Source organism: Erpetoichthys calabaricus, chromosome 7 (genome assembly GCF_900747795.2).
Source record: "Erpetoichthys calabaricus chromosome 7, fErpCal1.3, whole genome shotgun sequence".
In the NCBI taxonomy this organism is placed as follows: Eukaryota; Metazoa; Chordata; class Cladistia; order Polypteriformes; family Polypteridae; genus Erpetoichthys; species Erpetoichthys calabaricus.
Window position 1 is genome coordinate 86,977,134 of NC_041400.2, and position 27,540 is coordinate 87,004,673.

Here is a 27,540-nt window from a genome sequence, read left to right on the forward strand (position 1 = left end):
TAGTATAGAAATTACATTTTCTATGTGATCGTCCAAATTTCTGCCTGACAACCTTGCACGAAGTGCCTGTGATTTACTTCTTAAAATAATTCATCACAAAAGCGACCTTGAATGTTGCGGGGTTTTAGTGACCAGAACTCACCTTAAGGGACAGCACGTAATCATGCAGGGCAATTTACAAACAGAGTCCTGCTTCGATGGCGCTGATTACACTCATTCGCAAAGATTTCCACTCACCCGAGAGCTGACGGGGAACTTGAAGTGTCACAAACAGTGCGAGAAGAGAGGACACTGCCCGAAACTGGGAAGCTCACGACCTGGCGGAGCAGCCCGACATTCCTCGCCTTCCATCGTCCACTTTGTTCTCACAACCCCTCGCCGCTGCAGGCGGTCTTTTCTTCACATTGTTTACAGCTTGGCGCAGTTAAAAAGTAGAAAGACGCAAAGCTGTTTTCCTCATCTCTTCTACTATCAGGAACTGCCAACTAAAAAAAAAAGTTACAATGTGGCAGTTTCCGCGACAGTCACGTGGATGAATAAATAAAACTTCTCTGTCAGAACGCGCCTGGTGGCGGACGGCTCAGGGCTGTAGTCCAGACAGGAGGGCTGGGAGAGGGCGACGCAGGGCGCACTTCTATGAGATAGATCGGCACGTTTGTGTTTACTTCTTTTCAATATCAGTAAATTAACTCTCACACAAATAACAATTCGTAAAGACGATATAAAAATGGCGTCCACAAACGAAGTGATTAGTTCCTGTATAATATGTACTGTGGTCATATGTAATTTCCATATTGCGTGGTCATACGTAATCTCCGTTTCAAAAATGAAAAGAATTTTATAATTATATATATTATATTATATATATATATATATATATATATATATATATATATATATATATATATATATAATATAATAATAATAAATTGTTGAGGCAGCTGACCGGAGCTGTGGCCGTAAGGCTGTAAGGTGGTCGGTGCCTGTCGTGGCGGCAATCCCCGAACCCGCTGGTGGACACCGGCGGTGAAGGATGCCGTCAAGCTGAAGAAGGAGTCCTACAGGACCCTTTTGTCCTGTGGGATCCCGGAGGCAGCTGATAGGTACCGGCAGGCCAAGCGGAATGCGGCTTTGGTGGTTGCTGAGGCAAAAACTCAGGCGTGGGAGGAGTTTGGGGAGGCCATGGAGAATGACTTTCGGACGGCTTCAAGGAGATTCTGGTCCACCATCCGGCGTCTCAGGAAGGGGAAGCAGTGCAGTGTCAACACTGTATATGGTGGGGATGGTGCGCTGCTGACCTCGACTCGGGACGTTGTGGATCGGTGGGGGGAATACTTCGAAGACCTCCTCAATCCCATTAACATGCCTTCCAATGAGGAAGCAGAGCCTGGGGACTCAGAGGTGGGCTCCCCCATCTCTGGGACTGAGGTCACCGAGGTGGTCAAAAAACTCCTTGGTGGCAGGGCCCCGGGGGTGGATGAGATACGCCCGGAGTTCCTCAAGGCTCTGGATGTTGTAGGACTGTCTTGGCTGACACGCCTCTGCAACATCGCATGGACATCAGGGACAGTGCCTCTGGATTGGCAGACCGGGGTGGTGGTCCCCCTCTAAGAAGGGGGATCGGAGGGTGTGTTCCAACTACAGAGGGATCACACTCCTCAGCCTCCCTGGAAAAGTCTATTCAGGGGTCCTGGAGAGGAGGGTCCGTCGGATAGTCGAGCCTCGGATTCAGGAGGAACAGTGTGGTTTTCGTCCTGGTCGCGGAACAGTGGACCAGCTCTATACCCTTAGCAGGGTCCTGGAGGGTGCATGGGAGTTTGCCCAACCAGTCTACATGTGTTTTGTGGACTTAGAAAAGGCATTTGACTGTGTCCCTCGGGGAATCCTGTGGGGGGTACTCCGAGAGTATGGGGTACCGGCCCCCCTGATAAGGGCTGTTCAGTCCCTGTACGATCGGTGCCAGAGCTTGGTCCGCATTGCCGGCAGTAAGTCGAACCAGTTTCCAGTGAGAGTTGGACTCCGCCAGGGCTGCCCTTTGTCACCGATTAATGATATTAGAAATAACATAGTATATCTCCCCAACACTAAGGATCCCCCGAAACCCCAGTACTCCATAATAAATAAATTAGAGTCTTTCACTAGGATAGATTTACCTGATCTACATAAAATAATTTCTCAAATGAAACCATCCACCTGTGCCCTTGACCCAATACCAACAAATTTTTTCAAAGAAGTATCGGGTGTGCTTATTGATAATGTTCTTGACATAGTAAATTCGTCATTAGATACGGGGGTCTTCCCAGACTGTCTTAAGACTGCGGTAATTAAACCCCTACTTAAGAAAAATAATCTCGACCCCTCTGCTCTTGAAAATTATAGACCCATCTCTAACCTGCCTTTCTTAAGTAAAATTCTAGAGAAGGCAGTCATTATGCAGTTAAATGAGCACCTCAATAAACATGCTATTCTTGATAAATTTCAGTCAGGTTTTAGAACAAATCACAGCACAGAAACTGCACTCGTTAAAGTAGTAAATGACTTGCGGGTAAATGCAGACAGAGGCCATTTATCTGTTCTCATCCTCTTAGATTTGAGTGCCGCATTTGACACTATTGATCATAATATTCTTAAGAATCGCCTTAGTCAATGGGTGGGCCTCTCTGGCAGTGTCTTAAACTGGTTTGAATCCTACCTGGCAGGGAGAAAATTCTTTGTTAGTTGTGGTAATTATAACTCAAAGACACATGATATTCTATATGGTGTTCCACAAGGCTCTATCCTGGGTCCGCTGCTCTTCTCAATCTACATGCTTCCATTAGGTCAGATTATCTCGGGACATAACGTGAGCTACCACAGCTATGCTGATGACACACAGCTGTATTTATCGATAGCACCTGATGACCCCAAATCTCTTGATTCGCTAACACAATGTCTAACCTGTATCTCAGAATGGATGAATAGTAACTTTCTCAAATTAAATAAAGAAAAAACCGAAATCTTAGTGATTGGCAATAATGGATACAATGAGGCTATTAGAAATAAACTGGATGCATTAGGATTAAAAGTCAAATCGGAGGTAAAAAGCTTAGGGGTAACGTTGATTGTAATCTGAATTTTAAATCGCATATTAATAAAATCACTAGGACAGCATTTTTTTCACCTAAGGAACATAGCAAAAGTTAGACCTCTTATATCATCGAAAGATGCAGAGAAATTAGTTCATGCGTTTGTCTTTAGTCGGCTAGATTACTGTAATGCACTCCTCTCAGGACTACCCAAAAAAGACATCAATCGTTTGCAGTTAGTGCAGAATGCAGCTGCTAGAATCCTTACCAGGAAAAGAAAATCCGAACACATTTCTCCAGTTTTGATGTCACTACACTGGTTACCTGTGTCATTCAGAATTGACTTAAAATTCTGCTTATGGTTTATAAAGCTTAAATAATCTCGCCCCGTCTTATATATCGGAATGTCTGACACCTTATATTCCAAATCGCAACCTCAGATCCTCAACTGAGTGTCTCCTTAGAATTCCAAGAGCAAAACTTAAAAGAAGTGGTGAGGCGGCCTTCTGCTGTTATGCACCTAAAATCTGGAATAGCCTGCCAGTAGGAATTCGCCAGGCTAATACAGTGGAGCACTTTAAAAAACTACTGAAAACACATTACTTTAACATGGCCTTCTCATAACTTCACTGTAATTTAATCCTGACACTCTGTATATCCAATTCATTATAATAACTATTCATTCAAAATTTGTACTAACCCCTACTCTCTCTTCTGTTTCCTTTCCGGTGTCCTATTGGTGGTGGCTTGTGCCACCACCATCTACCCAAAGCACCATGATGTTCCAACAATGATGGATGGATCAAAAGCCAGAAGTCTGTATAACCATCAGCATAAGTGACTCCGTGAGAACCCCTAACTACAAAGAGGACTATTTCATTTATGTTAGGTAGAATGCCCAAAGGGGACTGGGCGGTCTCGTGGCCTGGAACCCCTACAGATTTTATTTTTTTCTCCAGCCTTCTGGAGTTTTTTTTTGTTTTTTCTGTCCACCCTGGCCATCGGACCTTACTCCTTTTTATGTTAACTAAGGTTGTCTTATTTTAATTTCTTATTTGTCTTTTATTCTTCTTTTCTTCATTATGTAAAGCACTTTGAGCTACTTTTTGTATGAAAATGTGCTATATAAATAAATGTTGTTGTTGTTGTTGTTGATTCTGTTCATAACTTTTATGGACAGAATTTCTAGGCGCAGCCAGGGTGTTGAGGGGGTCCGGTTTGGTGGGCTCAGGATTGGGTCACTGCCTTTTGCAGATGATGTTGTCCTGTTTGCTTCATCAGGCCGTGATCTTCAGCTCTCTCTGGATCGATTCGCAGCCGAGTGTGAAGCGGCTGGGATGAGAATCAGCACCTCCAAATCCGAGACCATGGTCCTCAACCGGAAAAGGGTGGAGTGCCCTCTCAGGGTTGGTAGCGAGATCCTGCCCCAAGTGGAGGAGTTCAAGTATCTCGGGGTCTTGTTCACGAGTGAGGGAAGAATGGAGCGTGAGATCGACAGGCGGATCGGTGCGGCATCCGCAGTAATGCGGGCGTTGCATCGGTCTGTCGTGGTGAAAAAGGAGCTGAGCCACAAGGCGAAGCTCTCAATTTACCAGTCGATCTATGTTCCTACCCTCACCTATGGTCATGAGCTATGGGTAGTGACCGAAAGAACGAGATCGCGAATACAAGCGGCTGAAATGAGTTTCCTCCGCAGGGTGTCTGGGTTTTCCCTTAAAGATAGGGTGAGAAGCTCAGTCATCCGGGAGGGGCTCAGAGTAGAGCCGCTGCTCCTCCGCATCGAGAGGAGTCAGATGAGATGGCTCGGGCATCTGATCAGGATGCCTCCTGGACGCCTCCCTGGTGAGGTGTTCCAGGCACGTCCAACCGGGAGGAGGCCCCGGGGAAGACCCAGGACACGCTGGAGGGACTATGTCTCTCGACTGGCCTGGGAACGCCTTGGGATTCTCCCGGAAGAGCTAGAAGAAGTGGCCGGGGAGAGGGAAGTCTGGGCATCTCTGCTCAAGCTGCTGCCCCCACGACCCGACCTCGGATAAGCGGAAGACAATGGATGGATGGATGGATGGATGGATATATATATATATATATATATATATATATATATATATATTTATATATATGTGTGTATATATGAAAAAAATAATTCTCAGAGGATCTGTGCAGAACTTTTTCAAAACCTGGCAGGATTTAATCAATAATATATTTTAGAATAAGCTCTTAAAGCACTGAGGAAGTAGATTCTCTTCCCATTTCTTTTCCTTCTCCATTTATCTTTATCCGCTTATTAAACTATTTTTACTAGCTTTAAGTTTTACTCCGTTGGCCATGCTCTCTTTCTCAGGAGTGGGGGGTTGATTTGTTTTCAATCCTATTTTTTGTAAAAATTGACTATTTGTATGGAATGATGACAATAAAATCAATTTATATATAAAAAACGAAAAACATTTAGTTTGAATGCATACTTCACAGTTAATCTTTTCATGAATGCAAACTGCCAGTAGTTTGAACCTCACTGACTGTAATGTAAGGGTAAGCAATAGAGAAAATACAATGTTCGTGTTTACCAATAGTCAAGTGATGTCTTTGTAAGCCAAACTAATCTCCCCATGTAACAGGTTATACATAAACATGTAAGGAGTTCTCTTCATACATGATACACATTTGTGTGTTTACCTTTTTAGACAACTTTTCAACAAGAGGTTTATTATTCATAACTAGAGGTTTGTTTTGGTTGGATGTTAAGAACTGTTTAAAATCACTGCACCTACTTTGAGCTATGCCTTCATGAGGCATTGGATTAACTTACAAATGTAATACCCAGTGAACTGTCTAGTTTGCACCTACACAAGTACAATTCACTCACTGTTGTCTCCATATGTACATACCACAGGTTCGGCTGGAATACTGGGGCCATGAAGATGGTCACGGTTTGCAGTCACACATCTTAGCATTGATCTAGCACAGGTTTTAATTTTGACAGCACTGAAAATCTAAAACTGACCCCACTTTATTAGGATACGGTTGCAGGTTGATTCTACGGCAAAATCTGCTGTGCTGAAAATGAGGTAAAGGAATACAAAACTACCATATGTGTAAAGGCAAAAGAAAATTGTTTAATACTTTTCTCAAAAATTATGAAGATGGTCTACCATATAGTTACCAAGGATGAAATGCATCTCAGTAACGAGCTATACTTCTGCACTTGCTCAACAGGATCAAAAAAGGTTTGCCTCAAATCACCGTAAGTATGGATCAACCCATACATCAATAGGGAGAACATACTTGTGCACTCTGTGTAGAGTTTGTAAGTCGAGAACCCATAGATCTGAAGAAATGAGGCAGCAGACCTAGTCAATTCCCAAAGACATGCAAGGTTAGGTCGAGTAGCGAGTCAAATTAGTTCAGTCTGAATATGTGTGCACTACAGGATGGACTAGTGCTCTATCCATAAAATATGTTCATAATAAAATACTGTGTAGTAGTAGTTAGGCGCCGCTGTGAGTGGCAGCCTTTCCAGCAGCTCCGTGTAGGACTATCATCTTTATCTTTCTACCTTTTTCTCTCTCTGATCACTCCTACCACTATCTTTTATGGGTCTCGTTTCCTGGACACTTTTTACTACTTTTTTGTGAATTTCCCCTTGGGGATTAATGAAGTATATCTATCCAATCTTTTGATGTTGCTGGGTGAGATTAGAGCACTCCTACCTAACCAAGAAAACCTATCAAACCCAAACCACCACCCCTTTTCCAAAATGAAAACATGAACCAATTCTGGATGAGATGCCATGCCATCACAAGGTGCAAACATCCAAAATATCAGTTATAATGTTGATCAGTAACAGAGAACAGATTAAAGCCAGAGACATACATATCACCATTTGTTTATGATTAGTAGTTACAGCTGAGTGATAGGTCATAAAAATAAAAGCTGATTTTTGCATGCCTACACCTATTTACGATAATTTTTTTTCTTTAGAAAAACAAGACATTACTCAAATTTGTTTTTATTTTTACAATAAAAACCAAGCATGTTTCAGAATATCATATTTTTGAAGGATTTTTTGTACAAATAAAGGAATGCCGAGAAAGTGGCATTCCAAATGTAATTGTTTTTTTTTTTTTTTTTCCCCCAGGAAAAGTCTTGTATCCCTGAAGAAAGACTTTTCTAAACAAAATATGTTTGCAATAAGCAAAGTCACACACAAGGTTCTTTTAAAGTTTTCCTTTTTTTTGCAAGGAATACAAGCCTGTCTACTGCCTCTGGCCTCAAGCATGCCCTGTTCCATGTTACAATGCTACCTCCGTTGTAAAATACCCACTCTGATGTGGTAATTGTAAACAGATGGTGAAAAATTTCTTGGCCAGATTACTGAGTTTTGTGAACTTTGCTCCATGGTGCCGCCTCTACTGAAATGGATCTGGGTCTGGGAAGATGACACCATTATTGTTAACTGCTTTTTAACAGGCATTGTGTGTAGACTCTTCTTTTCCTAGACTCACAATGGTGTCTCACATTTTTCAGCAGCCTAGGTACTAACATCATTATTCATTTCATATTATTCTTCGTCATTTTTATAAGTTGTATCATGATAATACTTTACACTTCTGAATCTAATTTTAGTGTTTTGCACATTTTACAGTAGAAAGACCAGATTTAATAAAAATGTAATTTTTCAAAACAAAAAACAACACTTTTTTTGAGAGAGTATGTAGAGTTATTGCCAGCAGTGATGGTTCCACTACTTGCCACTGAGCTCAATAATATGCTGAACACCCAAAATAAAAACAATTTGAAGTCAGTATGTCAGCAAGCAGCATATATCTGAAGTTTAATCTGTATCATGAAATAATTGCTATTAGTTTAGCAGATTCAGGAAATATATCTAAACACAATTATTTTGTATTTGAATTGGGTGAAAAATGTACTTAAAAAAAATCTGATACGAAGCAAAATTTGAAACTGAGTGACTTGATTACAGTCTACACTTTAACTCATTTTTACTATTGCAACTTTTCTCTACCATTGCTCCAGGATAGTTTTTTTGGGGGGGGGGGTAACTGTAGCACTGGAATGGCAGTTGCCCCATACCTCCAATAGACAACTCCAATGTGATGTACACATTTACAGATCTGAACACTTCATTAATGCATCAATTAGGATAGACGTGATGACCACGTGAAGTGTTTTAACCCCTGCCAAGATGTACATACAACTTAAGGTTTTCCACAGTTTACTTGCATTCTTAGCAATTTAGTTTTTTGCCACTCGGCATAAGTTTTGTTCAGTATTGTAAACAACATTCGGATATCCTCTGATGAAGGAAACTCCACTGTAATTATGTTGTTGGACTTACTGTAAGTGCAGCATTTGACACCATTGACCATTCTATTTTACTGCACGGGCTAGAAAATGATGTTGGGCTTACAGGCACCGTTCTCGCTTGGTTTAGTTCTTATTTATCAAATCGATTCTAATATGTACAGAAATGTGCTGACAGTACACCATCATTATACACAGAAGTTCAATATGGTGTCCCGCAGGGCTCAGTACTGGGACCTTTACTGTTTTCACTTTACATGCTTCCACTGGGATCTATCATTAGGAAACAATGTTTCTCCGATGTTGTCTTTAATTAGTTGTGTTAGCAAATTAAAGGAGTGGATGAATGAGAACTACTTGTCTTTAAATACAGATAAAACAGAGATGTTAATTGTTGGAGGGAATGACGCTGATCATAATATTTTGTCATCTTTTAACTCAGTTGGAATCCCAATTAATTTTACTGAATCAGCCCGCAATCTAGGAGTTATCTTTGACTCTAGCATGTCATTTAAAGCGCATATTGCAAAATTGTCCAAAACATGTTTCTTCCATCTTAAAAATGTTAGGTAATTAAGGAGCTTTCTAAATAAACAGGATTCTGAGAAATTAATTCATGCATATATTTATAGTAGGATTGAATACTGCAATGCAGTGTTCACTGGATGTTCAAACTGTTCTCTATACAGCCTCCAGTTAATCCAAAATGCGGCTGCAAGAATTATTACAAGAACAAGAAAATATGAACACAACTCCAGTTCTTAAATCCTTACCCTGGCTCCCGGTTAAGTTTAGGGCAGATTTCAAAACCCTCCTTTTAAAATATAAAGCATTAAATGGCCAAGGTCCGGCTTACTTGTCTGAACTTATCATGACTTACAAACCAGAGCGCACATTAAGATCTCAAGATGCCGGTCTGCTTATGGTTCCAAGGATTAATAAAACAACAATGGGAGGTAGAGCTTTTAGTTACAGGGCCCCTAAACCATGGAATGGTCTGCCTACTATTATAAGGGATGCCCCTTGGGTCTCAGCTTTTAAATCCCGGCTGAAGACCCGCTACTTCAGTTTAGCATATCCTGACTAGAGCTGCTGATTAACTGTATAGACTGCATCTCTGTTGTTAGTCATTAGCACTAAAACATAAGTAACATGATAGTTATAATTTGTTACTAACCCTCACCTCTTCTGTTTCTCTTCTCGGTACTCAAATGTGGCACTTGGTGCCACGGCCCACCTGTCAAGTTGTTTTGCCTGCCTAAGGTAAAGTAATCTCTGATGGAGGATCACAGGAATCATGGGAAAGAGGGGTCCTTTCATCAGATTGGCTGGCCCAACACTGTTTCAGCCGTGGAATGGCCAAATGGGGGAGGCAGCTTGATGGATGAGGGCTCCAGGACTCTAAAAATATCCAAATATTATATGATATCATTTACTGTTAAATTCTGCTCCGTACTTCTAAAATTAATTTTTTTATTTTACTTCTGAAATAACTATTTTATACTGTATTGAGGATTTGTTCTGTTCTGTGTATTGTATTGTATTGACCCCCTTCTTTTGACACCCACTGCACACCAAACCTACCTGGAAAGGGGTCTCTCTTTGAACTGCCTTTCCCAAGGTTTCTTCCATTTTTTTCCTACAAGGTTTTTTTGGGAGTTTTCCTTGTCTTCTTAGAGAGTCAAGGCTGGGGGATGTCAAGAGACAGGGCCTGTTAAAGCCCATCAGTGAAGAGGTGACGATAGTTGTTTTAAGGATATATAAACCCTAAGGTCTTTACACGGCTCAGTTTAAAACCTTTTAGATCTGTCAAAAAAATGTAAGCATCCAGAAGAGAAGCCATATATATGTATGTGCTACAGGTATACTGTAGAAACACATAGTAAATAAGACACTTGACTAAAATGTTAAAGCCTTAAACAGTAAAATGATTTTTTTGTTAATTATTCTCATTTTTGTATGACCTGTTTTGGCTTTCAATGTTATTGGAATTGCAACAAAAAAAAAATTCATCAAGTTAAGAAGCTGTGATAGAATATAAAGGCATCACAAACTTTTGTGTCCTTGGTTAAAACAGAAAGGAAGTTTGAGTTACACGGTTGTTGGATACTAGAAACAGCTTCATCACAAGTGCAGCTAAAAAGCCACTATCTAGAAATGTTGTTAGCTCACTGTAGAGTGGTTAATAACACTGGAAGCACTCTGAAGAAAGGAACACAGCAGGAAGTGAGTTAAGGATCAAGTCAGACTGAACAAATGTAAATACATTAAATTTTTTTTTTTTTATAAATTAGTAAATATTTTGAGCAATAGTAAATATTTTCTGAATATGCAGAGAGATTGAGAACTTGAATGAAAGGATACTCTCTTTATTGAATAAAGCAGATGTGAAAACAAATGGTTTGCTTCTAGATTTAAAGCCATTTTTGATTTTACTGGAAACTTACTGTATTGGCCTATAACAAAACATGAGTCTGAAGTCTCGAGGTGCATTTTCAAGAGCAGTTAGTTTAAAAATCAATTTAGCAACTTACAGTTAGAAGAGGAGAACCACTCAGATGCAAGTATCTCAAGTTTTTCAAAAAGAATGAATTTTAAGTCAGAGAATGTCAGACATCACAGCATTTTGCAGCAGCACCTCTAATGACAGCTGTACTTTAGCAGAGAAACTAATGTAATTTTTAGTAAGTAAAGTAAGTCTTTGATAACTTGAGAGTTTAGTCACAACTGAAAGGACAGTTAATGTTGAACGCAAGTGCTAATAGATAAAGAAATTTGCATCTGCTAAAGGGAAATAAGATTGAACATCTCTCTTCGAATACAATTCAAACTTATTTAAAAACGTAAAAGCTGACATTCAATTGCAAAAAAAGTTGTTTTACCCACACTAATTCTGGCATTGAGCGACTCCAGATGCTCTATGCAAAGCTACAGTATTATATGGATAGGTTTTTGCACTTCATTTGTACAATCAGCCTTATTGTAATTCTAAATGGTTAACTTATCTTCATTATTAAAACTCACTGCCAGACCCCTTCAAATATTTTCCTGTTCCACTGTTTTGAACTTTGATCTATATGTGTACTCACAGCAGTTTTTTTTTTTTTTTTTTTTTTTTTTTTAATGCTTCTCTATTGCATTGTCCCACAATTAGTCTATTTTACAAGCCTGACAGATTATGCCTAAAACAATGAGGTATGCTTAAAAATATCTTTATTAAGATTAATATATATATATATATATATATATATATATATATATATATATATATATATATATATAAAAATATAAATAAATATATATATATAAAAATATAAATAAATATATAAATATAAAAATATATATAAAAAAATATATTATATATATATATATATATATATATATATTATGAGGGGCCGTTCAGGAAAAAAAGATTGGTTAGTAAATATATACATTGGTTTGAATATATACATTGGTTTTAATACATCCGTTCAGATATATATATCGGTTCACATATATACATTGGTTGGGATACATTGGTTCAGATATATACATCGGTTTGAATACATCCGGTCAGATATATACATCGGTTTAAATACATTGGTTGAGATACATCCGTTCAGATATATACATCGGTTTGAATACATCCGTTCAAATATATACATTGGTTGAGATATATATATTGGTTGATATACATTGGTTTAAATATATACATCGGTTCAGATACATCCGTTCATATATATATATATATATATATATATATATATATATATATATATATAGGTTCAGATAGATCCGTTCAAATATATACATTGGTTGGGATTTACGGGCAGGCACAACGTGGCCACCCATGTTTAGCATCTCCCTTTCACTTAATCATTGCTTCAACACTGTTGTAATTATTGTGCATATTTTATGCAAGTAGCATATGCCTCTGTCGCATTTTGTTTCGTAAGCCCTCTTGGTTGGGGGTCCTCGATTTCAAAGCACTTTTTTTCCTTTCATTATTTAAAACACTTGCACAGATACCCGCCTCTTCGCCCAACTCCGTCCCGCCCCGGCTCATTGTACCCGCCTCACTTGCTCCCTCTTGTCCCTCCCATGACAGATTCTTCTCAAAAGCCGAGTTACCGGAAAGCATTGATCGCAACCGCAGTATGTCCCATTTTTTCACCTCATGAGACGCTGGTTTATCAGTGACCGAAAGCACACGGTGATATCTGTTATTCCGCATTGGCAGCATTTCATTAAAGGGCGATATGCTTCAGCAAGGAACTTAGTCCCATTTGCTGAAAGGATGTTATGGAGGAAAACAATGGAGTTGCTTTGTTTCTTTAAAATGTTGATCAGGGATCAAAATGACCAGAATATTCCTGCTTCACAAATAACTGACGTTTAACTGTCTTTTTAGTAAAACTAACAAAACGACACACGTGCACACGTACACACGCACGTACACGCACGCGCGCACACTTAAACTCACAAATCGTGGGTCCCACATACTACTGATTAAGTGTATGTGTCAGGGGCAATCATCAAGTGACACTGGTTTATCATTAACCGAAAGCCGCCCGGTGATTTCTGTTATTCCGTATTGGCAGCATTTCATTAAAGGGCGATCTGTTTCAGCAGGGACATTAGTCCTGTTTGCTGAAAGGATGTTATGGAGGAAAACACTGCAATAGTGCTGTTTCTTCTGAATGTTTATCAGTGATCAAGGATCAGAATGATCAGAATATTCCTGCTTCACAAATAACTGATGTCTGTTTTTATTGTAAAACTGGCAAAACCACACACACGCACGTACATACACACAACACACACACACTCAAAGTCACAAATCGTAGGTCGCACACACAACTGATTAAGTGTATCTGTCACGGGCGATCATTTTTTTCACCTAATAAAACTTTAGTTTGTCAAAGTTAGAAAGCAGCGCGGTGATTTCTATTATTCCTTATTGGCAGCATTTCATTTAAAGATGATTCACGCCAACCAGGCGAAAGAGTCTCTTATTTTGACAGGACGATGTTCTTTTACGCTTAAGCATTTTTGATTGACTTACAAAAGAAAATAGTTATTACTTACCCTCTTTGCTTTTAATTGGCTTTTTAAAAAACCTTTTTGATATAATTTATTTATGACAGTTTAAAATAAAAAAAATAGTGTTCAAAATTATAATGCGGTGTATCTAACATGAAAAGGTGGTGGTAGGAGTAAAATGCTAACTCACAGCTAAATGATCACTGGTTTGTGTCCGGGGGGCTTCCTTTCTGTTATTTTATTTATTTATTTATTTTTACAAATTGCTTTGAGTAGTAAGAAAGGCGCTATAAAACGTAAGGAATTATTATTATTATAAGTGTGAATGCGTGATCAAATTCAGCCGCTGCGTAGTGGAGTATAAATAGGGACACTTCGCTCAACAATACCACAAGTTCATTGAAATAATTACACAGTAAGGTGCGCACGCAATACAAACATAATGTGTATATTATTGAAGTAAAGGTTCATATAAATTGATTATATACAAATTTTTAACAAGTTGAGAGATGTAAACTGGTTAAAATGCACGAAATTATACATGTATTGCTTTATAGTCCACATATAGTGTATGTATATTAAAATAATGATATAAAAATCATATAAAATGGTATAGAATCTGCGTTGTAGACTTATTTGTGTTTTTAATTAGTTTGCTTTAAAAAAATCTTACGGCACACATGTGAACCGTTTAAAATCCATCCATCGATCCACTTTCCAACCCGCTGAATCCGAACTGATATCAAAAAATACCAGTCGTCAGTTGTATTTTCAGTCGTTTTGGCGTGTTTACTGTTCTGTTACCAAAAAATTCTTCAACGGGGCTCATCAACAAAGAAATGTGGATAGTAAGATTTAGTAAAATATCAGTAATAATAATACATTACTCGACACCCAGTAACACTTTACAAAGACATTTAAAAGACCGCTTGTTAAAATAAATGTAGCAATCCATTATGCTATAAGTGATAGCTTGCTCTTAAACATTTGCACAGGTGGTTTTTCCTGGGGATAAAAAGGAAAAAAAATCCAAGGGAAAGGCTTTGTTGTTCAACTCAAATTTCACTTCCGCCATGTGAGTCATTAAAACTATTGGAATGAAATATAGTTCTATATAAATAAATAAATAAATTTCCTATCACAACCACCCTTTAACCCCTGTACATTGGAGAGGAATCTTGTTTTCACAGCAGGTGCAATTATCCTATAAAACACATAGGAGTTCTGTGCACCGTTTTTCATGGGAGATTAAAACTCATCAAATGTATTTTAAAAACTTGTAGCAGTCTGTGGCATTCCTCATCTGCCATGGTCCATGACAAAATGAACGTCAGGCAGTTAAAATTGTGCACAGTTTCTTTAATAAGCCTATCAGACAGTCTTTTATAGCACTTTCATATCGAGTGTGTCTCTTAATCCCTTCTAGCAGAAGAGACACTCATTTCCACAGCTTGGTCTATGGTATAGAAATGTGTGCCCCCTGTCTTCTGCTTGCAAAATTAATACTGGAATTACAAAATTGTCCACAATTTATTTCAAAAGATTGAAGGAAGTCTTCTATATCACTTTTTTGTCTATTATGTTCCTTACTCATCCACTAATTAAAAAAAAAAAAATCAAGCGCTTACACTGTCTTTTTTAAGTATGTCTATGAAAATCACTGTGAGTAGCCAGAGAAATGCTATATAAATGTAAGATATTATTATTATTATTATTTAGGTTTTTTAAAATTCAAATAAACCTGATAGGACTTCTTCCAAGATATGTGCCACTCTAGGGTACCAACAAAGTCAAACTAATTAGGAAATTTTGTGATCAGTTTGTTTAAAGTATATTGAGCAAAAAATAGCTTTTCATCATCTTCTCATTTCTAATTTGGCATTTCATGATACAGTACAGGGTTCCCACTCTTTTTAAGGAATCATTTTCCAGGACATTTCCAGGAGCTTTTTCCAGAAATTCACGACAGGATCTGGTCATACAGTCATACACTTTAGTCGCAGGCTTAACGCCATTTTAATTTCTCTTTGATTATGCAGGGACTTAGTGTCACCAATATGCTAAATTACATAAAGACAACACCAATTAATGCACTGATGTATAATGGAGTTGTTTGACCTCTTTTTGTTACACACTGTTTTAAACTGCAAAACTCTTAAAGAAATAAATGCCTCTTGGATTGTGGAAAACTATCCAAACACTGACATATACTGAGCAATTCCATAATGTTCAGTATAGAGCTGTTGACGACACCATGAAATAGGCTACCATAGTGACCTAATTTCAGTAAAAGTTACTTGCATATTACATATTATGTCATTGTTTGTATCAAATAAATTTATGTACAATGTTTGTATTAAACAAAACTGCATAAAGCCAATTTATTGCCTATATCATGTGTATGATGCCTATAACACTAATATATGCAACAATTGGCACGCGACAAAACAAAGTCAGAGTTAACTTTCAACTGGTAGCTTTACTGGGAATACAGCAGCTGTAGAATTTGCATAAGTCGACGACAAAGATTATAATAAAGAACTTATCTTTGTGGGAAAAAAAGCAAAATACATCCATTTTAAATCATAATTGCCTTGCCATCAATTCCTGAGTTGAAAACTTGGTTAAACTAGAAAGAATACTAGGAACAAAGGATAAGAGCCTGAACTCCAGTATATTGGAAAAAAAAACCAAATCTATAAGTCATTGTAGTGTAACCTATGAAAAAGGCATCTGGTGTAGGCCTAGGTTTAGAAACAATGCTGGTGTTGCTCCTTGAGGTCTGATAAAACTGCATCCAGACCGATGACCTCTTTCTTTTTTTCAGCAACACTTTTACGATAGGCATTAGATTTTGTGAGCAGTGTAAAGTCCTGTTTTCTCTCAGCCTTCTCTGCCATTGCATCTGCTTCTTCTTGCATTGCCTCAATGCTAGTGATTATTTTCTGTCTCTTTGCTGCCACTTTTGTGATTTCAGAGCGGAGCTCTTCTCTTTGCTTGTCATTTTCAGTTTCCTTTTTCTTCTTTTTTTCATCATCAAGGTATTGGACATATCGCATCCTGGCATTTCTGCAATGCTGTAAGAGGGGCTTTGGCAATACTCCATCAAATGAGCCACCAGTCAAAGAATCATTTATAAATATAATTGCCTATACATGTCTCAGTAGGTGGAGACATTGCACAGCAGAGGCCACGACCTAGCTCAGCTGTCATCATATCTAGACTTATGAACAGCAAGCTGTTTCAAACAGAAAAATTAAAAAGCGAAAACAGAAATAAAATTCCAGGACAAGAAAGATTATTTCCAGGACATTTGGCCATTTCGATCAGTTTCCAGGTCATTTCAATGACTGGAAAATAACCCTCAAATTTTTCAGGTTTTCCAGGACGCGTGGGAACCCTGACAGTATATACTGCAAATATACATTTAAATTGTAATCGCTGACAATTATTTACTCATGTGCTTGCGTTTTCCATAAAACAGCTTCAATATGTGCACAAAGTATAGGTAATAAAACACACAAATTCTGACATTAGCATGACTGTTGAAAGAAAAACATGTATTAGAAACTATTCTATGGAGTTTTCATAAATTAATCATTATATACCTTTTGATGTTTCTTGATATATTTTGTAATCAGATTTTTAAAATATTTTTTATTTTTACTGCCACTTCACAGATCAACAATCCCCAACTTGGTCACTGTCAGAATAAGTCTTTAAACTTTTTTCCTGTGCCAGTTAATACATTTTCCAGGTTTCATTACCCATCTGAAAGAGTTGGCATCAGGTTGGGTTGCACTTTTAAACTGTAGTAGTATGAGCGAGTGCCAGTGTGGCAAGCACTAGACTGGCATTTCTTTCCGTCTAATTTTTTATCTTTTGGCCCAAGCCTGTAAATCTCTTTTGTAAATGGGTGGCTTGGATAGAGAACAGATACTAACAATTTTCAAGGCTATTTTTAAAAATATTGAAAGATATTTGTGTATGTGTGTTGTGGTGCCCCATGTTGTAAGTGTTAGATCCATTGAAGAAGTCAACTTAAACAAAGAAAATGTACATTTTGCAGGTTTGTTTGAAGTGTTTTACATTATAACCATATTATTAATTGGTGTGTGAATATAATTTTTTCAAGGGGATGACCTTTACTATTGTCAAAAAGACTAGCAGGGCAACAGGAGGAATATGAAAGTTATTTGTTGAGTTTAGGAGACAAAGGATACTTGTAAGGAAGTTCATGCCAGTGCTATCGGTGTACATTCTGGAATTTATAAAACTGCTGATATTATTTCACAAAGATGTTAGTGGCCTGGTTTTATGCTGACATTAAAATGGCTACGTTTTCTGATAATTATAATCATTATTTTAATTAAAAGACTATAACTGTCAGAACAGATTCAATAAAATGTTTCAATATCTCAGTTGCTGTTTGTCGGACTCTTTAATTGACTTGTCATACAAATGTGTATCAGTGGATATTTGGTACCTCATTTGACAAATATGAATGTTTCAAAATCTCATAGATAGATAGATAGATAGATAGATAGATAGATAGATAGATAGATAGATAGATAGATAGATAGATAGATAGAATTCTATTTGTCCTCTAAGGGAAAATTTGCCTTTTTTAACAGAGGCTGAATGAATAAATAAATTAATATATAATGAAAAAAATAGCCAATCCAATAACAATTTGAGCTGTCTAATGTTCATTCTGCAAGCAACAGTTGGGGCTCACAACTCTGAGGCAAAAGCTCAGCTGTAGAAGTGAGTGTCCCTTTGAGTGGAGAGGACAATGGGACATAGTAGACTTGAAAGTGATGTAGAAGACTTTCATCAATCTTTTACCATGGATTTCAGATAATATTACTTATCCAGGGTTCATTTTGAAAGCAGCAGATAGGGTGCACACAAGCGGATCTGCTCCAGCCATGGAAATGAGTGTTCCCTGTAGGGGATAGGATACAGACACATAGTGGAGAAGATTATATATAAAACTATACCTACAACCTTTTAAAATCAATTTTGCATAATTTTATCTCTCTAGTGTTCATTTTTTAATCAGCAGTCAGAGGACACACATTTTACGGCTCTGCAGCAGCCATGGAAATGAGCGTCCCGACCATGTGGATGAGACAAGCATTTTCATTCCAATAGTTTTAATGACTCACATGGCGGAGGTGAAATTTGAGTTCAACAACAAAGCCTTTCCCATGGATTTTTTTTTCCTTTTTTATCCCCAGGAAAAACCACCTGTGCAAATGTTTAAGAGCAAGCTATCACTTATAGCATGACAATGGATTGCTACATTTATTTTAACGAGCAGTCTTTTAAATGTCTGTAAAGTGTTACTGGGTGTCGAGCAATGTATTATTACTGATATTTTACTAAATCTTACTATCCATGTTTCTTTGTTGATGAGCCCCGTTGAAGAATTTTTTGGTAACAGAACAGTAAACACGCCAAAACGACTGAAAATACAACTGATGACTGGTATTTTTCGATATCATTTTAACAAAGTTTACTGTCTGCCCTCAATCACAGAGCACCTTGGTAAAACGTCAATAGCGTTTAATATACTTGCAGCCTTAGAACGCAGACATCAGGACATCGCTGCACGTGCATGTTTAATAACAAGATATGACAGCATTTTGCACAGAGCATGCGTTAAAACAAAAGACAAGCGGCGCGCAAAGGCACGCAAACAAGAGGAGTTCCGCAGCAATCACATCTCAGTGCACCTAAGAGAAGGGACACTGAATTCTACGAGGCACAGATATTTTAGAGCACCGGTTCCAATATATATTGATTGATTAAGATCAGCGATTTTCAACGGTTCACAGGTGTGGCGTAAGATTTTTTTAAGCAAACTAATTAAAGACTTCTTTGAAGAAATATGACAAAAAATAAGTCTACGACGCAGATTCTATACCATTTTGTATGATTTTTTTATATCATTATATTAAATGAAATGCTGCCAATAAGGAATAATAGAAATCACCGCGCTGCTTTCTATCTTTGACGAACTAACGTTTTATGGGGTGAAAAAAATGATCGCCCGTGACAGATACACTTAATCAGTTGTGTGTGCGACCTACGATTTGTGACTTTGAGTGTGTGTGTGTTGTGTGTGTGTGGTTTTGTCAGTTTTACAATAAAAACAGACATCAGTTATTTGTGAAGCAGGAATATTCTGATCATTCTGATCCCTAATCACTGATGAACATTCAGAAGAAACAGCGCTATTGCCGTGTTTTCCTCCATAACATCCTTTCAGCAAACAGGACTAATGTCTCTGTTGAAACAGATCGCCCTTTAATGAAATGCTGCCAATACGGAATAACAGAAATCACCGGGCGGATTTCGGTTAATGATAAACCAGTGTCACTTGATGATTGCCCCTGACACATACACTTAATCAGTAGTATGTGGGACCCACGATTTGTGAGTTTAAGTGTGCGCGCGTGCGTGTACGTGCGTGTGTACGTGTGCACGCGTGTCGTTTTGTCAGTTTTACTAAAAAGACAGTTAAACGTCAGTTATTTGTGAAGCAGGAATATTCTGGTCATTTTGATCCCTGATCAACATTTTAAAGAAACAAAGCAACTCCAGTGTTTTCCTCCATAATGTCCTTTCAGCAAATGGGACTAAGTTCCTTGCTGAAGCATATCGCCCTGTAATGAAATGCTGCCAATGCGGAATAACAGATATCACCGTGCGGCTTTCGGTCACTGATAAACCAGCGTCTCATGAGGTGAAAAAATGGGACATACTGCGGTTGCGATCAATGCTTTCCGGTAACTCTGCTTTTGAGAAGAATCTGTCATGGGAGGGACAAGAGGGAGCGAGTGAGGCGGGTACAATGAGCCGGGGCGGGACGGAGCGGGGTGAAGAGGCGGGTATCTGTGCAAGTGTTTTAAATAATGAAAGGAAAAAAAAGTGCTTTGAAATCGAGGACCCCCAACCAAGAGGGCTTACGAAACAAAACACGACAGACAGGCATATGCTACTTGCATAAAATATGCACAATAATTACAACAGTGTTGAAGCAATGATGAAGTGAAAGGGAGATGCTAAACATGGGTGGCCACGTTGTGCCTGCCCGTAAATCCCAACCAATATATATATTTGAACGGATGTATTCAAACCGATGTATATATCTGAACGGATGTATCTCAATCAATGTATATATATATATATATATATATATATATCAGAATGGATCTATGCAAACCAATTTATATATATCTCAACCAATGTATTTAAACCGATGTATATATCTGACCGGATGTATTCAAACCGATGTATATATCTGAACCAATGTATCCCAACCAATGTATATATGTGAACCGATATATACATCTTAACCGATGTATTGAAACCAATGTATATATTCAAACCAATGTATCCGAACCGATATATACATCTGAACCAATGTATATATTTACTAACCAATCTTTTTTCCTGAACGGCCCCTCATAATATCTAAATATATATATATATATATATATATAAATATATATATATATATATATATAAATATATATATATATATATATATATAAATATATATATATATATATATATAAATATATATATATATATATATATATAAATATATATATATATATATATATATAAATATATATATATATATATATATAAATATATATATATATATATATATATAAATATATATATATATATATATATATATATATATATATATAAATATATATATATATATATATATAAATATATATATATATATAAATATATATATATATATATATATATAAATATATATATATATATATATATATAAATATATATATATATATATATAATATATATATATATATATATATATATATATATATATATATATATATATATATATATATATATATATATATATATATATATATATATATATATATATATATATATAATATAATATATATAATATATAAATATATTTGGGGTGCAGAATGGATTAACTGGATTTCCATTATTTTCAATGGGGAAGTTTGTTCTAGATACGAGAAATTCACTATACAAGCTCAGTGCTGGAACGAATTAAACTCGTATCTAGAGGTTCCACTGTATATATATATATATAAATATATAAATATAAATATATAAATATATATATATATAAATATATAAATATATATATATATAAATATATATATATTTATAATCTATCCTGGAACACCACCAATCCATCGGTTCAGGTATGTAGACGACACCTGGGTGAAAAATCAAATCTCAGGAGGTACCACAATTCACTGACCACATTAACTCAGTGGACAAACACATCCAGTTCACCAGGGAGGACATGAAACGTGACAGGCTAGCTTTCTTAGATTGTGAAATTTCCATCAGCAATGGCGGACATTTGAAAGTTGATGTGTACCGTAAACCAACACATACGGATCAGTATTTAAGGTTTGACTTTCACCATCCACTAGAGCACAAAATAGGTGTCATCAGGACTCTGCAACACAGAGCAAACACCATACCCACAGACACAGCGGCCAGGGAAGCAGAAGAAAATCATATCAAAAAGGCCCTGAGTAAATGTGGTTATCCCTGCTGGACTTTTGTCAAAGCAGGGAAGACACCTAAAGAATGCTCTAAGCAATCAAGGAGAGAGGAAGTACAACTGCTGCCTAAGCAAAAACCTTTGGTGATCCCTTATGTGTCAGGAGTATCGGAACAGCTGAGACGCATTTTTTCAAAACAGCAGGGGCCTCATGTATAAACGGTGTGTACGCACAGAAATGTTGCGTAAGAACGTTTCCACGTTCAAATTGCAATGTATAAAACCTAAATTTGGCATAAAGCCACGCACATGTCCACGGTAGCTCACACCCTGTCGTACACAAGTTCTGCGCTTGGTTTTGCAGACTGGCAGCACCCAGTGTTAAAGCAGTGCTACTGTTCCTGTGTGGTTTCCCTTTCTTTTTCAGATCCACATCCCTGACGCGGTTTTATAAATACACTGAAAGTAACCGCATATTGTTTATTAATTTAAGGCATCTGATTGTAATTAACCTGTAACAATATAATGGTCCACAGAATGGTCAAACTATTTTAAATACAATAGCGGCTTTAGCGTGGTTACTCTCACTGCATCTTCTTTCAGCTGCTCCCGTTAGGGGTTGCCACATCGGATCATCTTTTTCCATATTCCTCTCACTACACCACTCAGAGTATTTATATCACTGTATCCGAGTGTGAATCACAGCTGTACAGCAGCTGATCGTAAAGACAATTATCAATATACAGCATCAAGCACACGCTGCCTCAGCCATTCGCTATTTGAATCTTTAATCCAAGTTAAAATGCTTAATTTTAATTTTGAAACTTTAGACTTACTTGACAGCCCTAATCAGCTCCTGCAGAAACAAACTTTCAATCTAAAGACACTTGCTCAAACATTATTTTTCACAATAAGTCTCATGTTCCATGTACAGCAGTACAAATACTTGAGGGTGATCCACTCACTTAACTTTCATTAGAGCATTATATTATGCTGTAGAAAATATGCCTGAAAGGGACGGAGATAAATTACATTCCCATGATCAACATACCTGTCCTTGGTATGATGTTAAACTGTATCCGCCCTGCAGATAGTCCTCCAACTTGCTGGGAAAACTTGGGGGTTGGTGGCAGGATTGGCACTCCAGCCACTGTAAAAAAAAAAAAAAAATGACAGACAGGACTCCTTTCTGCTCTTTGCAGGAGTAGCTCTGCTGCAGCTATCCCTAGGAAGATTGGTCGCATTATGAAGAAGATGGGGGGAAAGCCCTCGGGAGTCTCATCCCTAGAAGCCGTCAGAGAGCCAATAGGGTCCCACTCAGGTCCCAATGTGAGGCAGCCCATCCGGGTATGTGTATGGAATGTCTCGTCTCCCCAACAAGATGATCATCTTCTTCTGCTGTCAGAGGAGCTTCATATTCTCGGCATTTCAGTGGCGGAACTTCGAGGTGCGCAGACCTGACACTGGCCAGATCTCTGTAGGTAGGTAAACATTTTATTGGTCAGGTGGCTCTGATGGCTGTCACACTCAGAGTAGCTGTTGTGGATCGGCTCCTTCCGATGTCACTCCTTTTAACAAGCGTATTAAGAGACTCAAATTAAGGCAATCTCTGGGTGCCTTGTCTGTTGCCTCAGTGCACGCTCTGACGGCGAGGGAAACATACGTAATTTTGCTCAGAGGTGCTATGAAGTGACAAAACTCTGGTCATGGGTAATTTCAATTCAACCACTGGAACCGACAGGGCTGGCTATGAGGATTGTCGGTCTTCATGGGTCTGGCAACCATGGTGAAAGTGGCTCCATGTTTCTTGACTTTACAAAGGGTCAGGGCCTGTAGATCGCTGGATCCTGGTTCCAGCGCCCTTAGCCACATCATTAGGCTTGATACTTCAGTACTGGTGGTGCTGTGAAGGAGATCAATCACATTCTCATGGGCAAACACTGGAGGCTCTTACAAAACTGCAGGGTCTACAGAAGTGCAGTTTGTGAATTCCTACTACAGATTTGTTGCTATTCCTTTGAAGATCCAGCTTAGGTCTAGCCGGCTACCACCTACTTGGAGAATGAGGCTGGACCTGGCCAGATTCCAAGATCGGGCTGTTTCTAATGAGTTTGCACACAGTTTGTGGGAGGAACTTGCCGATCCAAATGTGATGTGGGAGAGCTTTTGTGACAAGGGTGCTGAGGGTTATTTTGGTGTTGACAGTATTCCCAGAAGATGGTATTTCATCTCACAGGGCACCCTGGATATCACTGAGAGGTGTCGTAGCACACAGCTTGATGGCAACTCTGGTCTGTATTCGGAAATGATGGACAGCTGTGAGGGCTCAAAGGACAGATAAAGAGGTGTTTGTTAGAGCTGGCATGTCAAACATGCGGCCTGCATGACAGATCCTAGTTAGCACTAAACTTGTGCAAAATGATTACTATCGTTAGTGATTGAATCATTTGGTATCTTCTGCGTTACTTATTGACTTTTCTTACTTCTGCCTTCTGACAAAAGTGCGTTTTCCCATGGCATTACGGTACCAGAAACATTATCTGCTAGTATAGTTGCAGCTGTGACTTCAGCTCCTTGATACCCTAGGCATGACACTGCCCCCCCACAAGCCTTGACCAAAGTTAATGAGCTGGCAGGCTACACTACTGGCTGGGCTGCTGAGACTGGCCACTGGGCAGAACTGACCATCACGAGTAGTAATAGCTTGCATATTTTCACATTTTTTTGCTCTAGTTTTATGTAATTTTGTGCTAGTATTGTAACGAACAGTTAGTACAGACTACAGCTGAAGATCTGAAGTGGACACGAGAAGTTGGCGAGTTTATTAAATTTTTGTGATTTTGAGTTTGTAAAATTAGTGTGGGTCAGGGGGCTTTTTGCATATCGGCTTATTTTACAATATAAACTTAAGTAAATGTAGTAAAGTAAAATTTTGAGCTGCGCAATGCCAAACATGTGTAAATTGATAGGCTTATGTCTGTCATTTAATTTAAAACAAAATATTTGCATTACAGTATGAAGGGTACAATGACCTCGACCAATTTGAAAAGAAAGCTACAAGATGAGCATCGTATCTTTCAAGAGAAATGAGAACTGCTATATTTTTGTATGACAAGAAAGGACAAAATTCATTGTCTGATTTGCAATTATGTCATTGCTGTACCAAAAGAATACAATATTAAATGGCACTACGAAACCCACTGTGAAACTCATGACAAATACACAGGAAAATTGCGAGAATACAAACTGCGAGAAATGAAAAGTAATCTAATTAAACAGCAGACACTTTTCTTCAATGTGCATAAAGAAGGCGTGGCTTGTGTAAAAGCTAGTTACGCACTGGCTGAACTTATTGTGAGCAATGCTAAACCGTATACTGAGGGAGATTTCATTAAGCAGTGCATTGTGAGAGCAGCAGAGATCGTATATCCAGAAAAAGCAAAGGCTTTCAAAGATATATCACTAACACGGAATACAGCTGCTGATAGAATTGATGACATGGCCGGCAACTTAAGGGAACAGTTTCAAAATAATTGAATTAGAGTGCTTTTCGATCGCCATTGATGAGTCGACGGATGTAACAGACATTGCACAGCTTGCTATATTTACAAGAGCTTGTGACACAAACTTAGTAATTACAGAGGAATTGCTGGAACTTGTTCCCTTGCATGACACGACTACCAGCGAGGACATGTTCAAGAAGGTTGAAGAAGTTCTTTCTCAGTACACTCTGCCTATGGAAAAGCTTGTTTGGCAACAGATGGGGCTGCTACAATGGTGGGACACACTAACGGTGTTGGTGCAAGGCTGTTGTCAAAAATACACGAGAAAGAACCTGATTGCAAGTTTGCTCACTTCCACTGCATTATCCACCAATAATCGCTGTGTTCGAAGGTTTCGAAACTAGACAAAGTCCTTAAACAAGTTACACAAACAGTCAACTTCATTCTTGCATGTGGACTAAATCAGACAGTTTACTTCATTACTGGAGGATGTAGGAAGTGAATTTGACACCGTTCCTTATTGTACAGAGGTACGTTGGTTATCTTGACACAAAGTACTGAAGAGGTTCTTCCTGCTGCGAGAAGAAATAACTGTTTCTAGAGATGAAAGGAAAAGATGCGAGTTTTCTGAATGACGACACGTGGTTGCAGGACTTGGCATTTGCTGTGGATTTGATTGGACATTTGTATGACTTGAAGTTACAAGGAAAACACAGACTTAGAAGCTTTTCACATACATTGTAGTTACAAGGCAAGACTCATCTGTGGACACATCAATTAAGAAATAAGAATCTTATCCGTTTTCCTACATGTCAGGGTCTTAAGCATTCAAATGACAATTTGATTTTTGGAGGATTTGTTTTCCAACTTGAATTACTGAGCAATGAATTCAGTGAGGGTTTTCGTGATTTCAGTTCACACGAACAGGACTTAAGAGTATGGTGACATAAACAGCGCAAACAACATTGCGAATGCGCCTGTGAAAATCCAAATGGAATTGATTGAACTGCAGTAAGATTCTATTCTGAAGGCAAAATACAACGAAGTTGTATGCTTACCTGCCACCCTCCTATGTGCAGATCCATAAGTTGGCATCAAGAGTACTGTATATGCTCAGAAGCATTTACCCTTGTGAGCAATTGTTTTCGTTAATGAAAGCTACCAAAACCCCACATCGATCAAGACTTAGTGTTGAGCACCTTTCATCCCTCATAAAAGTTGCAGCTGCACAAGATTAAGCCTGAAATTGACAAACTGGTTACTAAAAAGAGATGCCAAGTGTCGGGACAAAAGAAATAGATCTCAGACTGTAAGACTCCTATATGGAAAGAAAGCTACAGTAACTTTGTAAAGTAGTATAATTATATTTGTTATAATGCTGCCTGCTGACGCACGTATGGCAGTCGAAGCGGCCCACCAATGGTAGTGAGTTTGACATGCCTGTGTTAGACGAATCTGTGTGCAAGTGACATACCATCTATGGTCTAGTGGTCCATGCCCTACTTACAGAGGAATTGAAGCATAGCACACTTCCAAATCTGTTCCTTGGAGAGTTGCAGTCAGGGTGGGTGATGGAGCGGTCCTTACGGAGGACTCCGCTGGGCTTTCTACTTTGAGCAGCTGTTTAAAGGCAATTCTCTGGCTAGGACATTGGACATCTCTGGGTTCAGGGTTCTTGAGGTTGATCCGCCAATATATGTGAACCACCCAGTCTCCCTCAGATTGCACAGGAGGTGAACCAGCTGAAGGTAGGGAAGGCTTTATGGGGGAGATAACACTGCACCTTAAATCGCTTCTTAAATCCATTCACAGCTCTACGCCAGCGTCTTTTGTCTTCTAAATGTGCAGATCAAGACAAGCTGCAAGCAGCCGGCTATTCCATCCCCCCACCGACTTAGAACGTGCACAAACTTCTCCCAGCTCATGCCTTGATTGATTATCTGGGATTGAAGTGGAGTCTTAGAGTGGAAATAACAGATCGTTATTTGGAACACACGCATTTCATGTGTGTTTCTGTCTGTATTTATATCTACCATTTATGAATGGAGATTTATCTATTAACATGTGTCAACATTTCTAA

General features: G+C 38.2%; 1 protein-coding gene across 8 annotated transcripts in view; it reads right to left on the minus strand.

Moving 5' to 3' along the window:
• Positions 1 to 27,540, minus strand: part of elavl2 (ELAV like neuron-specific RNA binding protein 2) — a 589,373-nt gene that overhangs the window by 158,192 nt on the left and 403,641 nt on the right. For 4 of the 8 annotated variants that reach the window (XM_051930137.1, XM_051930138.1, XM_051930135.1 and 1 more), the window contains one exon: positions 23,009 to 23,107. The exons of the other annotated variants lie outside the window; for them this stretch is intronic. In XM_051930137.1, coding sequence (XP_051786097.1) covers positions 23,009 to 23,107 — 99 coding nt within the window. The remainder of the gene's footprint in view (positions 1 to 23,008; positions 23,108 to 27,540) is intronic. 8 annotated transcript variants of the gene reach the window in all.